The 14,779-nt window shown below is 41.0% G+C and overlaps 2 protein-coding genes across 5 annotated transcripts; one reads left to right on the top strand and one right to left on the bottom strand.

Moving 5' to 3' along the window:
- Positions 1-1,808: 1,808 nt before the first annotated feature.
- On the bottom strand, positions 1,809-3,832 carry LOC115743161 (RING-H2 finger protein ATL51-like). 4 transcript variants are annotated; one of them, XM_030677821.2, is made up of 2 exons: positions 3,484-3,832; positions 1,809-3,367 (listed from the first exon to the last, which is right to left on the bottom strand). In XM_030677821.2, exons 1-2 carry the CDS (start codon positions 3,518-3,520, stop codon positions 2,178-2,180), a joined length of 1,227 nt encoding a protein of 408 aa, XP_030533681.1. In that variant the 5' UTR covers positions 3,521-3,832; the 3' UTR covers positions 1,809-2,177. The 4 variants fall into 4 exon arrangements, with proteins under 4 accessions (XP_030533681.1, XP_030533684.1, XP_030533685.1 ...); XM_030677824.2 differs by having other exon boundaries at positions 1,809-3,362; positions 3,484-3,829; XM_030677825.2 differs by having other exon boundaries at positions 1,809-3,362; positions 3,463-3,829.
- A 3,229-nt stretch (positions 3,833-7,061) lies between these two features.
- Positions 7,062-8,787, top strand: LOC115743167 (protein TORNADO 2). Its single transcript, XM_030677832.2, has 2 exons — positions 7,062-7,798; positions 8,343-8,787. Exons 1-2 carry the CDS (start codon positions 7,301-7,303, stop codon positions 8,652-8,654), a joined length of 810 nt encoding a protein of 269 aa, XP_030533692.1. The 5' UTR covers positions 7,062-7,300; the 3' UTR covers positions 8,655-8,787.
- Positions 8,788-14,779: the final 5,992 nt, after the last annotated feature.

Genomic DNA, 14,779 nt, shown 5'->3' on the forward strand with positions numbered 1-14,779 from the left:
ATATTCGACAGATATATTTCGGAGTTTCGAACTTTCTATTCTATATCCTCTATCGGAGTTTTACTTTATTTGAGCTGCACGAGATGAAATTCTCATATACGGTTCTCGGATAGGGGGACTCTCGATTTACCTATTTCGATAAAGTTTATGATATTGGTTTGAAGAATGTCTCGAGATCTAGGCGATTGCGGATGATATAACTGGTAAATATATTCCTCCTCACGCCAACGCGCATCTAAATTTTGTCACTTAACTTTTCATGTAATATATCAATATCGTATACGTTATGGGAATTTTAATCAGATGCTCATCAGCTTAATCTCCTCCTTGTCTCTTTCGCTGGTTGCAAATGTTGACGAGATGGAGAAGCAGTTTTTGGTTCCCACCTTCAAGGACACAACGCTGTGCTCGACCTTAAAACGGAGGGCATCCTTCCAATTGGTCACTCTTCTGTGGAGGATAAGATCCATTTGCCTATGGCGATAACGAAGATGTGAACATGGTCGTCCCCTAATCTTTGCCCACAAGATTTTTGTCACCGGATGAGCCCAAAAAGGAATTTCACATGCTTCCCACTCGTACCTCGGTCGAATGTCTCTTCGTAATATAGATTGCTCGTGTAAACGTGCGCTGCAGCTATCATGTCGGGTTCGACTTCGGCCTGTCTCTTTTTCTCTGTCGGCCTACCACGTTTCGCGTCGGTTTGTAGATCCAGGCTCAATTCTAGGGAACGTACTTGCTTCATGAAATGTGATGTTCATGAATCAGTCCTAAACCTTTTTAATTTTATCAGTTCCGTCCGGAACCTTTTCGGGTTTTGCCAGTAATATTCCCCGTCGCAAGAACTTACGAGCGACGATGGTTTGTGGGATCGGAACTGATGCTCTTTTTTCTTTCCTTTTTTTGGCACTTGCGAGTTGTTTCATAGTTGCTATCAGTCTTCAAATTTGTTCCTATGTGTGATAGAGAATCCATATGCCTCCCATTAAGGCTCGTGTCTTCTTGTGTGCCACTAGGAGACATGACGATAACCTCCATCCTCATTCTCTCTCTCTCTACTGTGCCTCAGTTGGAACAAAAAATCCATGTCGACGAAGGACTAAAACATGGAACCATGGAGGAGAAACCGGGGAGTTAATGAGAAGGTAATAATAGGTAGATGTCGTCGGACATTTTTGCATAAAGGTTGGGACAATCTAAGCAAAGTACATTCACCTCTACATTCCCTAAAGCACAACACTCTTTTAACTTAATGTCCCATCATAATTCATGCTTTGTCTGCTGACGATTGGCATGTTGTGGATGATGGATGGATGGATTGGAGCTGCACCTCTAGGAGTGAATATACTTGGAGGGAGATACAACGAAAAAACCCACGCCTGCACATTTCTTGTGTTTACATCAATTGTATTGATCATATCGATCATCTGACGAAACGAAACTTACAAAAGTGCCTGTCTAATAGGAAAGCGCGACGTACACAAGGACCCCGATATGGAATAAGCTTGGTACTCTCGATGATGGATGTGACTATACTCAGGTATCCTTCCAACATATTTGGTTTTTTAAAGGTTTTACTTTCCATCATATTTGTCGTTATCAAATGTGTTTTTCTGCTCAGCAACTCGTCAAGAAACAAAAATCTAGTTTTGGCCATAAATTGATATAAAAAACAGAATGATTATCATTTTCACACTTCGGTCGTAGGGAAACTCTTTTGTATTTCAAAAGACTTGTTAGAAAGTCTCCATTTGCTCCTCCATGCAAGCCCATTGATATTCGTATGGGCATTGATTGATAAATGGATGGACCTGGATAATTCCAAGCTCAGCCCGTTCAACAGTATGGGCTTTGCGGTCAGGCCGATGTTGGGCCTAGAAAGACGAATACTCGTTTTAAAGCATCCTCCTTTCAACTGAACGAGTATACATGTTTCTTGCAATGATCTGCCTTTGCAAATTGGCTGCTAGATTACTTCACTAGCCAACTGTAGCACATTGCTTTTGCTCATGACAGTGTAGTTCCATGGCAGCTATGGCATTCATACTTTTTTATGCATATAACCATCTTGCTGATGAAGCTAAGAAATTAACCACCAAACTGGTGACGCTACAATAGCTCTCGCCGCAGACAAAACGCGCTAATTTCAGCTGCCGTTGTCCCACTTACATTTATTTCTAGATGGGAACTGCAGCGTTCCTCGGCCTCCCGGGCCAGGAGAGGATGGAAATCCTCCCGCTCGAAAAAGATCTCTTCAATGTCGCCGGACTCACTCCACATACACAGTGCAAGTGCAAGAGCCTTCTCTTAAGATCAGCCTTTGGTACTTCCCCTAGTGAATGATTCGCTGGTCCTGCTTCTGCATTTCCTGTGCACTCGTCCACTCTGATGACTAGCCGCTCTTGTCCGTTCGCCTGAAGTGATGTACCGGAGACCGACACCCAGGTTTGACACAAGTGATCCATAGAGAAAGATCTCCTGACTTGTGGCGTCTGTGAGCTTCCTTCCCTCACCTCAATCACCGTATGCACGAGTTCATGGTTCCTCAAATCGCTAGAATTCAGCGATGGGGTCTTAGGAACGCTACTCAGCTGAGCCGTCTTGTGGGCTGAGCCTGAATCTTGTGCGGCCGGTGAATTATCATCTTCGCTTTCCTCCTGGTGGATCTCCAGGGAGGGTTCATTTCCTAATGAGCTCCCATCAGTCGCAAGAGCAGGAGTCGGAGCCGGCGAAGCGCTAGGAACGATGAAAATGACGTCAGACCGGCACAACGGGCAGTTCGAGTGGGACTTCAGCCACATGTCAATGCACGGCACGTGGAAGGCGTGAGTGCACTTGGGCAAGAGCCTAATGCTCTCATCCTCCTGAAACTCACTGAGGCACACTGAGCAGGTCCCTTCTGTTACCCCACCATCGTCCTTCTTGTACCTGCACACCGCGATCGACTTGATCAGGGCCTCATCCAATCCCCCGGTTGCCACCTGCCATGGCTCTTGGACAGACAGGCGACGGTTTTCTTCCAATTGCTCATCTGGGTCGTAGATTTCTCTTCTTCTCGAGCTGGTGCCGCCACAGCAGTTGGAGATCAGGGTATAGTAACTCACTAGGAGGAAAGCACTGGCCAAAATCCCAATGATTGCTATGATGAGTGGGGAAAAAGTTGGGCCTGGATTTTCATCATCTGAGAATCGAAAAGTTGGTGGAGGAGGCAGAGCAACAGAGCACCACTGTGGACAGTAAAAGCTGCAGAGACCTTGCGAGCAATCCTTGGGGGTCATGTATGGCATCCAAGTTTCAGGGTATCCTGGAGACTCCATAATTTGGTCATGAGTATAGTGACTGGGAGACTCTAGGAAATTCTCCTGCACTCTTAGGACAAGCTAGAGATAAAAAGCCTTTGAAATGTTCCAGAAGATGCTACAAAATTGAGACAGTTCTCACATGATGTTTATATCAACTAACCAGAGAAGAAGAAAAGAATACCTGGAATTGCAAGGGGATCGGAAGGCTCGCGGGTCATTCCGCTGGCCTGGAGTCTGAGCAGTGAGTGATTCAATTGTCGAATTTCTGTTTAATGGACAACTTCTCAGGGACAAAGATAGGAAGAGATTTTGAGGATTGAGGCAAAGCTGAAAAGCAGCTGAGTTGGAGCAGCCTTGGAAAGAGGAAGGTGTGGGGTTTGCTGATGGAATTATATTCTCTTCCTCTCCTTTCTTTTGCTTTTTTGTGCACTCTTTCTTTTTCTTTTGCCTCCCACCCAATTCAATTGCTTCTTTTTCTTTCCCAGGAGATGCCGGTTTGTTGACTAAGTGTTTGGAATTCATTGAAAGTAAGGAATGCTTTCATTTGTTGCTGTCCAAGCCCCTTGTAGTTGCAGCTGGGTGTGAGTATATGGCATGAACTCCATGAGAGACATTGCAATGTTCTTCCTCTTCTTCTTCTTGTTTCCCTGTATAATAAGCTTTTGAGTACTTTGCAAATCCAAGAAGAAAAAGGTGGGAGCGGTAGAAAATTGTGAGAGAACAAGGGAAGTAGTGCAAGGCCACTGTTCAACAAAACATGGTGCCAAAACTCAAAAAAAGTCAGAGGATCAGGCTGGAGATTTTCACACGGAGCATCTGATTCTCTCAAGAGTTGGCAACTTTTGTTAAAAAATTTCAAAGGTTCTTCATCAACATATCAAATTTCATTGTTCTAGACGACGCTTATCTTTCTACACATGCTACGAAGGCCCTCGGAACATATCCGCCATATTAGATGGACAGCTCGTGTCATCGACTAATGTCGTGAACGATAGATATGGTAATACGTCAAGTAAAATGCATCTCTCCTTCTTAGTATCTTTATATCTTTAAGCATGAATTCCAATTTCCAGTGCCTTCATAGATGCCACATTCATCCGTGACGTACTGGTAGTAATTTTCATACACCGCATCGTCTCACTCAATTCTTCGAAACATTTTCTATTTATTCGCAAATTTCTTTAACATTGTCGAGTTCCATTATTATTATTATTATTATTATGGGTTCCTTTTTCTCCCATTTTTCTATAAGCAAGGAAACCCCCCCCTTTTTTTTGTCTCAAATTCCCCAATGAAATAAACCCAAAACATCAACCTAAAATATCCTCATCGTCCCACCTACATAGAAGTATGCTCAATCTTGGCCTTAAGACATGTAATAATTCAATCTGTCACCAAATTACCTGTGGAGCCAGTGTTTCTAACAGTATCCACCGTCCCAGGTACAACCTGTACCTGTCAAAGTTTCTTTGCCAGCGCTACAACTTCAAGAATTTCCTCCCCACACGAGGAAGAAGCACAAGAAGTTATCTGCCAGAAACTTTCCGTGCTTCAACGTCTGTGCTTCGACCCAAACGATCCATAGAGAGCTACCTCTCACGAGCAACGTCCATGTTAGCTTCCTGATAACTAGGTTTTCGCCATTGATAAATCTGTTTGAGGCTCCCAACCCTCTTAAAGAATGCTTTTTCAGTCTGGCATACCTGTTCATGTGTGCTAAAATAAGCGGCTTATATGTAAAATCCTGAAACCGAGATCAGCTAAGCGGAAATCGGCTTATATGTAAGATCCTGAAACCGAAATCGGCTTGTATGTAATATCTGCATTTGTTATTTAAGACACGACAGGGTTTTTTTCCAAAATAAATTTTTTTTTAAATATTTACAAAAATACCTTTTAAAAATAAATATTTACGGATTTGGGCCTCGCTCGGCGGTTGAGTTGCCGAGCGAGGCCCGCTCGGCGGTTGGGCTGCTGAGCAAGGCAGACACCCGGCCCACTTTGTTTTTTTTTTTTTTTTTTGTAAATTTCGTATTTTTTTTAATTATTGATACTTAGAATATTTATTTTATTTATAATTTTTTTCTTGTGAAGCTTATATTTACAACATTATTAGCAATAATTAATGTCAATATTTATTAAGATCTATAATTAATAAATAATGTTGTGATATAATGTAATATAGCCGCAAGAATATGTTAGAAACCATGATAATAGATAGATGGGAAATCGCAAGAAAAGAGTTAAAAACCGTATGGAAAGATTAAAAACCGTAGCAAAATAGTGGAAATGAGTAAAGAAAGAGCAAAACTTTGGAAGAGCATATCTCATCGCTCGGGTGTCCGTTTGAGATGATTTTTTTTTTATTTCACGTAATTTCTCGAGACGAATCCATTGGCAAATGGCCGTAGGCGGTTTGGCCCAGCTTTTTCCCCAAAAAACGTCGTTTTCCTTGTCAATTTTGCATTTTCTTCCTTCGGTGCTACTTCTCAATATCGAACGAACCCTCCTTTCCCTCTTTCCCCAAACAAACTCGGCCGTTGGCGGTGATGAACGATGAATTTTTGCAATTCGGGATCGTCTAGATGGGTTTTCCTATTTTTTCTAGTATTTTCAGGATTTATTAATGGCAATTTTTGCTAGTCGGGATCGTCTAGATGGGTTTTTGATTGATTATATTATAAAGATATTGAATTAAGAATGGGGTTCCTTAATTTCATATATCTTACCAATTTTATTTTATGAATATTTTTAATTAATTACATAATTACGACATTATTTATTAATTATAGATCTTAATAATTTTTATATTAATTATTACTAATTATGTTATAAAGATAAGCTTTCCCAAGAAAAAAAATATAAATAAAATAAATATAAACATGTTAAAAAAATACGAAATAAACTAAATATTATAAGTATAAATAATTAAAATGCTTAAAAATTGAAATTTAAAAAAAGAAGAAGAAGAAGCCCAAGTGCCCAACCCCGCTCAGCAGGTGGGCTACCGAGTAGCTGGGGCTGGGCCCAGCAGAGCTGCTCAGCAGCCCAATCGCCGAGCGGGCCTTGCTCGGCAACCCAACCGCCGAGCGATGCCCAAACTTGTAAATATTTATTTTTAAAAAATAATTTTGTAAATATTTTAAAAAAAAATTAAATTGAAAAAAAACCCGACCCGACATTGTATTAGAGTTATTCTAGCTCTAGCACCATGTATTATGTGCACTGTCTGTTGAAAATGAATTCGAGCAAGAATGTGCATCTAAATAAGGGATATCGTGATTCATGATGAGAGTAATCCCTCATCCCTTTCTCCTTCTTCTTTTCCATTTTCCATCTTATTCAGATATCACGCGTATCTCGATCATGGAGTTTATATGCTTTTTATATATATACGATCTTCCTCAACCTATCAATTTAAGTTTTTATATTAGAAATTTTCAACATTGTATTCAAGCTAAAACGTGCACAATTGATTTTCCGTGTGCAACTCCCTCTGCTATTTCGTTTCCTAATTACGATTAAGGATTAAACTTGGATATGATATGTAAAGCCATAGGTTCTCCATCTTCATATAGTTAAATTCTTACTTTTAGGTTGTATTAATTTTTAAATTGTAAAATCTTTTTCGCGTCTCTCTATACACGGTATTCCTTTTTCAAAAGGTATTCCTAAAGTGATTTGACGTATGGAAGCAACCCAACAATAAAGTTGAAACACATATGTATGCAAACATTATCATTTCATCGTGACTTTACTACTTAGCTTTCCTTAATGCATCCAAGGTAAGGAACCGAAACCCACAAGACCAAAGTGTGGTGGACAGCCAGAAAGGCTCGATCTTGCATCCATATTCCAGCATCTCTCTCCAATCTCTCCATCACTGTACTAAACCTTTTGCTCTTTTCAATCTCCACCGCAAATCTCCCTCGGCATCCTAAATCCTAAGCCCTAAAACATTTCTTGGGGTCCATAGTTTCCTCGAAAACGATATAGTCATGGCGCTAAGCAACAACGTGATCGGGGCGATAAACTTCGTGGCCGTCCTCCTGTCGATCCCGGTCATCGGGGCGGGGATCTGGTTGTCCACGGAGGCCGACAACTCGTGCGTAAAGATCTTGCAGTGGCCGGTCATCATCATCGGGGTCCTGATCCTGGTGGTGTCGCTCGCCGGCTTCATCGGAGGGGTGTGGAGGATCCAGTGGCTCCTGATATTCTACCTTGTGGCCATGCTGGTCATGATCGTGCTGCTCACCTGCCTGGTGGTGTTCGTGTACATGGTGACGGTGCGGGGCCACGGCCACCCGGAGCCGAGCCGGGCCTACTTGGAGTACGATCTGAACGACTACTCGGCGTGGCTGAGGAGGAGGGTCAAGAGCTCGTACAAGTGGGACAGGATTAGGAGCTGCCTTAGCTCCACCAGCATGTGTGCCGAGTTGAACCAGAGCTACAGGATGGCTCAGGATTTCTTCAATGCCAGGATCTCTCCGTTGCAGGTAATCTTAGCCATGTCTAAAATCTTCCTCATTCTTCCGAAAATGATGTTTCCACCTCAAAAGTTCTAACAAAGGAACAAGAACCACTTTGTGCATAAACCTTCCAAAACAACGCCTTTTCATTATTCTTACTCCAAAGTTTACAGTGCACACAGACCACCTCCTTCCCGAACTTCTGGATGCTGATACGTGAGTTGAGATGGGGAATAGTGATGGGCATATTAAGACCGATTTACAAATTTGCTTAGACACCATCAATTAAGGTTTTCTTCCTAGGGTTCTCTGGGCCACGTCGTTCTTGATTAATGAATTCCTAGAGCTTAACGGGCATCTTGGGCTAGGGTGGTTTCTTGAAGAACGATGAACAGCAAGAACAAGAGAGAGAAAGTAAAGCGAAACTGGGTTAAAGGTTCTCGAGCTATGTGCTATCATCTTCCTTTTCCAAATATTCCTCGACTTTACCATCAAGAAATTTTTTTTTATTTTATTGGGTTGTTTTTATCTTTCAAATCTTTAACCTTTTTATCATTTCCTTATTGAACAGTCGGGATGTTGTAAGCCGCCGACGCAGTGTGGGTACACCTTCATAAACCCAACATACTGGATCAGCCCGATCAACATGGCGGCGGACATGGACTGCCTGAACTGGAGCAACGACCAGAACCAGCTCTGTTACAACTGCAACTCGTGCAAAGCTGGGCTGCTTGCGAACCTGAAGAAAGAATGGAGGAGAGCCGACATCGTCTTGATCTTTGCGCTCGTGGCGTTGATATGTGTCTATTTGATCGGGTGTTGTGCCTTCAGGAACGCCAAGACCGAGGACCTCTTCCGCAGGTACAAGCAAGGTTACACTTAGTGTGTGCCTGTAAGAGAGAGAGAGAAAGAAAGAGAGATGTTGGAAGTTTTCTGAGGAATGGAGATAGGTGAGGAAAGGGTTAAGGGTTTGGATTGAATTGGAGGATTCTTAGTTTGCGGACTCTTTTCTTGTTCATAATTGCTCTAAAATCATGGCTTGGGATGGAAAATTTATGGTACAATTTTGGGTGTCAAAGTTATAATTCCATATTAGAGAGTATGAAATATGCGAAAAGCTGTTATTTCTCATGAAGGAATGATATAGGTCTCGAGAGCGTATATTTCCGTATAATACGTCGACATTAATGTTATGTGCTCAAACTGATGTAATGTCACCTGCGTCACCTGATCAATCGTGTGTATCTTCTCCTTTAATTAGGTAATAGCTAGAAATTCTTTAATGTGATACGGCTAAATTTATTTTCATTATAGATCTTTGCTCGTCAACTCATGTTGGAAAAGTATTCTGTACATTTTATGAAATGGACAACATTAACTCTGTTAAGTTCTATCAATTGTGGCTTTAATATGTAAAATTTGCCACCTTAAAGTAAGTAATTTTAGTAAAACATTTGATTCTTTAAGTAATTTATTTTTTTTAGGTGTCTTGTTTTTAGTTAACCTTTTTTTTTTTTTTGGGTTAAACTTTTTAGTTTACATGACTAGTCGACAAAACCCTTGTATTTGTACACATGAAGTTTTGAGTGAGTTAGGGTTCAAAGCTTTGAAACTCGAGCTTGAAAGCTGCACGACATTTGCGGACAGCACCGAAAGCTGGTCACCTTTTTGACCATTACGAAGTCGCATCTATTATTGTACCCAGCGACATAAATGTCACCTCGATAACCGTGAAACGATTCAAACTTTGAAGAACAGGACAAAACCTTTTTGGCGCCAATGGCGCCAAGGATGCAGTACGACATCGTATTTCCAGAAGAACCGTCGTGTTTTACGAATCATAATCCAATTGTGATCACAAAATGCTAAATGATACGCGTTGATTTCTTAGTAAAAGTTTGATAACTGTAGCATCGCTCTATGTCGTGTGAAGACCCTCTTCTTAATACTTTTGTTGTAAGGAAGGCATCTCGAATGCACGAGAGTTGCGGCTAGATGGTCGTGATCAGTGACGGCATTATTCGTCTTTTGTCAATAGCTGGGTTCCGTCGCTCGAGATCACGTTGCTTTTAAATGACAGGACAGAAGAGATCGGTAAGCGATGAAGTAAAAGCTTGGTTTTGGCAATGCAGCTCTCTCTATCCAAGTCAAAAATCAAGGTACAGGCTTAGTCTATTGAAAGCTATCGGCAGTCGAGTTATAAGAAAAGATCATCTTCAATGGGAGTTGTAGCTTTCCGAGGCCTTGAGCCGGCCCAGAACACCTTTGGGGATAACAATCACAAATTATCATGGGCCTCCATTGCAACTCTCAAGAACCATAATTTTTGTCCCAAGGTTCAACCCAATGCTAGCAATTAGGTTAACAGATTTAGGGATACTGACACAAATAATCAATGAACTTTGATTCAATATGTAGTTATGATTCTTGAACTTTTAATTTGATCAAGATGATTCCTAAACTTTAGCTCAATGTACAATGTGATCCTTAAATTTTTAATTTGACCAACAAGTTATTGAACTCTCGGAACATGTTCAACGTAATCCCTAAATTATAGAAATATGCTTAATGTAGTCATTTTATTAATTCAAATTCATGGAGGACATCAGACATTTTCTTACAGTTCAGGGATTAAGCTGAACATGTTACAAAAGTTCGGAAATCACGTTAAATGGATTAATACGGGTAAATACGCAGCAATAATCGAACTGGGTCAATGGGACAAAACGAGAAGAATTAGGTAACGAAAGCGAAAAAACCGGAAAAAAAAAAAAAAGGTACGTCCTTTCCGTTTTCTCTTTTGGATCTTTTCACAAACATCATATGGGGTGGGAGTGAAGTCCCCCCCATGAATAGACAGGTCCCTCCAACTTGCGCTGAGAGCATCATTCATCATCATCGTTGAGCCTTAAAGCTATTATAATGAGAAGGAAAGAGGGTGGGGATTGCTCCGACCCAACAAGGGAGATTGGTTTGCATCATCAGCTTTTGTATTTATACGTGACAGAGCAAAGACAAGAGAAGGAAAAAAAGAAAGGCCCATTTTAGGGTTTTTTCCAGCATATTCAAGCGGGGTGGTGAGCGGTTGGTCGTTCTTATCTGAGTTCTGAAAATTGAAACTTCTCTCTTTCTTGATTGATCGATTGATTCCAGGGTGGGCCCCCACTCCAACACACGACCAAAACATGAGATGCTGGTCTTGATCCTAAACTTAGCAAGTTGGATAACCGAACCTAACCTAGAACATTTTCCTCCTAATCTCATGCTTAGTTTGATTTTGATGGCTGATAGTGGCCTTGTCGTGTGGGAGCAGTAGTTGCTTGGATTACTTTTTCTCCCATTAATCAGGGTTTGATTATTCTTTGTTCTTTGTTCTTTTTTTTTTTGGACCTGCGAGAAGATCCGACTTGAATTAAGCAAACTTCGAGTAGGCTAAATACTCCCCGACTTCGAGTTGACTAAATACTCCCCCGGTAATCTCGTCAATCGGATAATGCGCGAGTCGAAAGGTCATAGTTTACTAGAGACGTCAAATGAGTAAGTTGGGTTGGGTTTGGATCCGGTCGAATATGATCCGACTCATATTGATCTATTTAATCCGTTTTTTATTCATTTTCATATAGTGCAAATCCAACGACCCATATCTGATCCGACCTATATTACTAATCTAATTTAGCCAAACTTATAAATTATTAATAAAACTATATTACTAAAACATTGTGGACATTTTTCTAATAGAAAAGGCAAAAATAAAAAAAAAATTAATTTTTAAGATAGTTAGCTAATCTATTTATGTCTCATTTAAATTTCATTTAAGATTTATTAAGTTATTAATGACCTATTTATGTTTGTTAGACAATTCATTTATAACTCATACTCTTAAATATGGGTTAGAATATGGATTGTTAACCTATTTTGTCACCTTTACAATTTGTCCCATATCCCGAAAGAATGGAAAACTCTAGTTCTCTTGGAATCAATCTTTCGGAGAAGTTAAATGTAACGTTAGTTCCGTTCTTTCGATCCAGTGGATCATAATTAGCGAGCGGGTGAGCATCGACGATCGCAGTCCGACTAGAACGCACAAACAAGCCGAATAGGTCAAGAGAAACAGTGATCGCAGCGACCTATATCTGCAGGATCATTCAGAGGCGTCCGCTGCAATCTGTCAAAAGCTTTTGCTGCGATGAGAAATTTTCGTGCAACGCATTCTCCGTCTCCTCCGCTACTTAAGTATTCGTCGGAAACCTCAAAGCTGGGAACGCTGCGTGCTGTGGGCCTCTTGTATGGTTGTAATAGCAAAGATTAGGTAAATTGTTGGTGGCCTGACACAGCCCCGTCGGCCAATCAGCTCGAACCAAGATGGATGCTGAATACGTCGAACAGGGAAAGAGACTCGGTAAACGATGATATATGCCAAGGTCAGTCCATCTGTTCCATGTTGGAAACCATTGCGTTTCACGTCGCAATCGATACAAATCAGTCCGAAAAGTCTCGAACCTGTCACGCTTTGATCAGTTCGACTAGACACCTTTTAATTTTTCTCCCATTGAGCTCATTCCAATAATTTTAGTCGAAAATCACCGACGTAGACAATGATCATCTTACGAAACACCATCAAAGTTCAAGTAGGTGATTTCCTATTAAAATTGTTCGGATAGACTCAATTGATAAAATGTCCGAAGGTTTGGGATTCAATCGGCAAAAATTGAAAGGTTTTGGCCAAAGTGCGATAGGTTTATGATGTTTTGGATTATTTTTTCCCGATTGACTTTATAAGATATGTTTAATGTAAAATGTTCTATATCGATGGACACTTTTGACAATCGGGGAATTCACAATCATCGATTAGCCAACTCTTTTAGATAGTATATATCAGAAAATTAAGCCTAAACTCAATTTGTCGGCTCATAATGGATTAAAATCGATCAAAAGGACTCAATTGGCACAGATAAAAAAGGTTTATAACTAAATTAATCTAATTGAAAGATTTATAATTAAATTGGTACAAATACAATAAGTTTAGTATTTTTTGACAACTTTTCCTATCTCCTTATCTATTTATTTTCCCTTTAGACCCACCGGTTCTCGGCTGGTCCGGTCCTATTTTGAGCGATCCAGACTGTTTCCTATTCTTTTGCACCCCAATACTTTCCCTATCTATTGAATCTATTTGTAGTCATTTTTTTTTCCCTCGCTAGAAACAATCTTAGTTGGACGTGCGATGTCACCGAATTCGGATGATGAGAACACGTCGCGAGAAACTCGGACGTCGCAAAAGCTCTCTGAACTCGGACAAAGTTAGGGGTGCATCACATCCGTCGTGTCGTTTTTGATTCGTGGGAGGAGGGGAGGCCCACCACCCGCAAATTCGCCGTCGTTTTTGGACATTGTGATGTTGATTTGATCCAAATAATTCCATCTCCGTCTTGCCCCGTGCGTTTCTTTCTCCCTTAGTCTCGTTTGATGGTTTCTCACTTTAACCTATCCTGAAAGTTAGGGGAAGGAACATGCCATGCCCCATTCAGCATTAAGAGCAAGCAATCTCTTTCATTATTCAATGTAGAATATCATTATCACTCAAAATTCAATCGTATGATCGCCATATCAATTATCTTTTTTCGTTCTCGAAATTAAGAAGCTGCGACTTTGAGTTAGCCGAGGCATTCTTAATTTGCCAAGCTAGTTATTGAAGAGGGTTCGGACACGAGCTGGTATAGGGTTACACCCGCATACGAACTCGGCTCACGTTCGTCATTAGATTTGGGTGTGTATTGATTAGGAAAGAGCGGCGGCTTTGCTAATTTAATGAATCCGATCTCATTTAACGGCTCATGTGAAGCGAGCTCGCTGGCTGCACCGGAGGCGCCCGACAAATTTCGTCCGGAGCACCAACCGAATTTAGTGATCCCGCACCTACAAGACCCTTGCTCCCGAAGGAATGTCTCGACGTGGCACATCGGTCTTGCCGCCCCGCGACACGTGGCGATGCGGTGGACGGTTCTGAGCTCCCGATGCCTGGAATCTTCACCCACACGTGGCGGTTCCTCTTCCCTAGAGGAGTAGATGGAGACAAAGAAGGAGGCTACGTGTCGTAGGGTCGCTTTTCTCGGGGACAGCGACCTTTAGATGCCCTTACCGGAAATACCGGTAAAGAGAGTGGCTCCCCTCCACACGTGTTGGCGGTCGTTTGATTCCGTGCGAGTTCACACGTTAGCTTCGTCTGAAGGATAACCAGGACTCACGGACCAAAGGGTTATATTCTATCCTTCTATAATCTTTTAATTGTCGGTAATTTCTCTCAATTATGACTTTTTGAACTCCACCCACGTATCACTTTGATTAAACATATAATAAGCATTAGACAAGAGCGCACTAATAAAGAAAAAATTAAACGAGATTGGAGGAAATTTCCTGTAATTTAAGATCGAGAAAAACATGACCCTTTGCAAAGTTGCCCTCCAATTTTTTGAAAACCGCAAAAAAAAAACTACTCCTAATCAACCTTCGTAGTTTTTTATTTCGCGTCTCTAGGCTCTTACCGTTAAGCGACAAGCACCCTTTCCTTACTTTTCACTCTTCCCAAAACTGTCCCGACATAAAATGATGACAAACTAATAAGGTCATTCCCGAAAAAGTTACTCTTTTATTTTTTTTTTTACAGTGTTAAATCATTGAACTTACCATGGAACTTAACGTAAGTTAAAGTGCTAACACAAATATGAAAAGATGAGAGAACGATTATTATACAAAAATTTTGTATAATTTGAAGTTCTCGAGGGTGTTTTTTTATTCATACGGTCAGAAGTTGGCACGTGAAAAGCAATAAAAAAAATAAAATAAAATGAGGAACCTAGGTGCTACGTGAGGCCACGCATGGCGAATCTCGTGTTGCATGGTGAATTCCCCACGTAAAAAGGTTACATGACGGTCGAGTGAGAAAAGGAGGAGGGGGGCAACCGCATCGGTCAAAAAAGGTAGAAAAAAATTAGAGTCTCCCAAAACTTT

The sequence above is a fragment of the Rhodamnia argentea genome, chromosome 3, assembly GCF_020921035.1.
Source record: "Rhodamnia argentea isolate NSW1041297 chromosome 3, ASM2092103v1, whole genome shotgun sequence".
Taxonomy (NCBI): Eukaryota; Viridiplantae; Streptophyta; class Magnoliopsida; order Myrtales; family Myrtaceae; genus Rhodamnia; species Rhodamnia argentea.

Coding starts and splice junctions, on each gene's coding strand:
- LOC115743161 (XM_030677821.2), bottom strand. CDS start 3,520: ATGACCCGCGAGCCTTCCGATCCCCTTGCAATTCCAG. Junction 3,368..3,483: donor CGATCCCCTTGCAATTCCAG/GTATTCTTTTCT, acceptor TTGTCCTAAGAG/TGCAGGAGAATTTCCTAGAG.
- LOC115743167 (XM_030677832.2), top strand. CDS start 7,301: ATGGCGCTAAGCAACAACGTGATCGGGGCGATAAACTTCGTGGCCGTC. Junction 7,799..8,342: donor CCAGGATCTCTCCGTTGCAG/GTAATCTTAGCC, acceptor CTTATTGAACAG/TCGGGATGTTGTAAGCCGCC.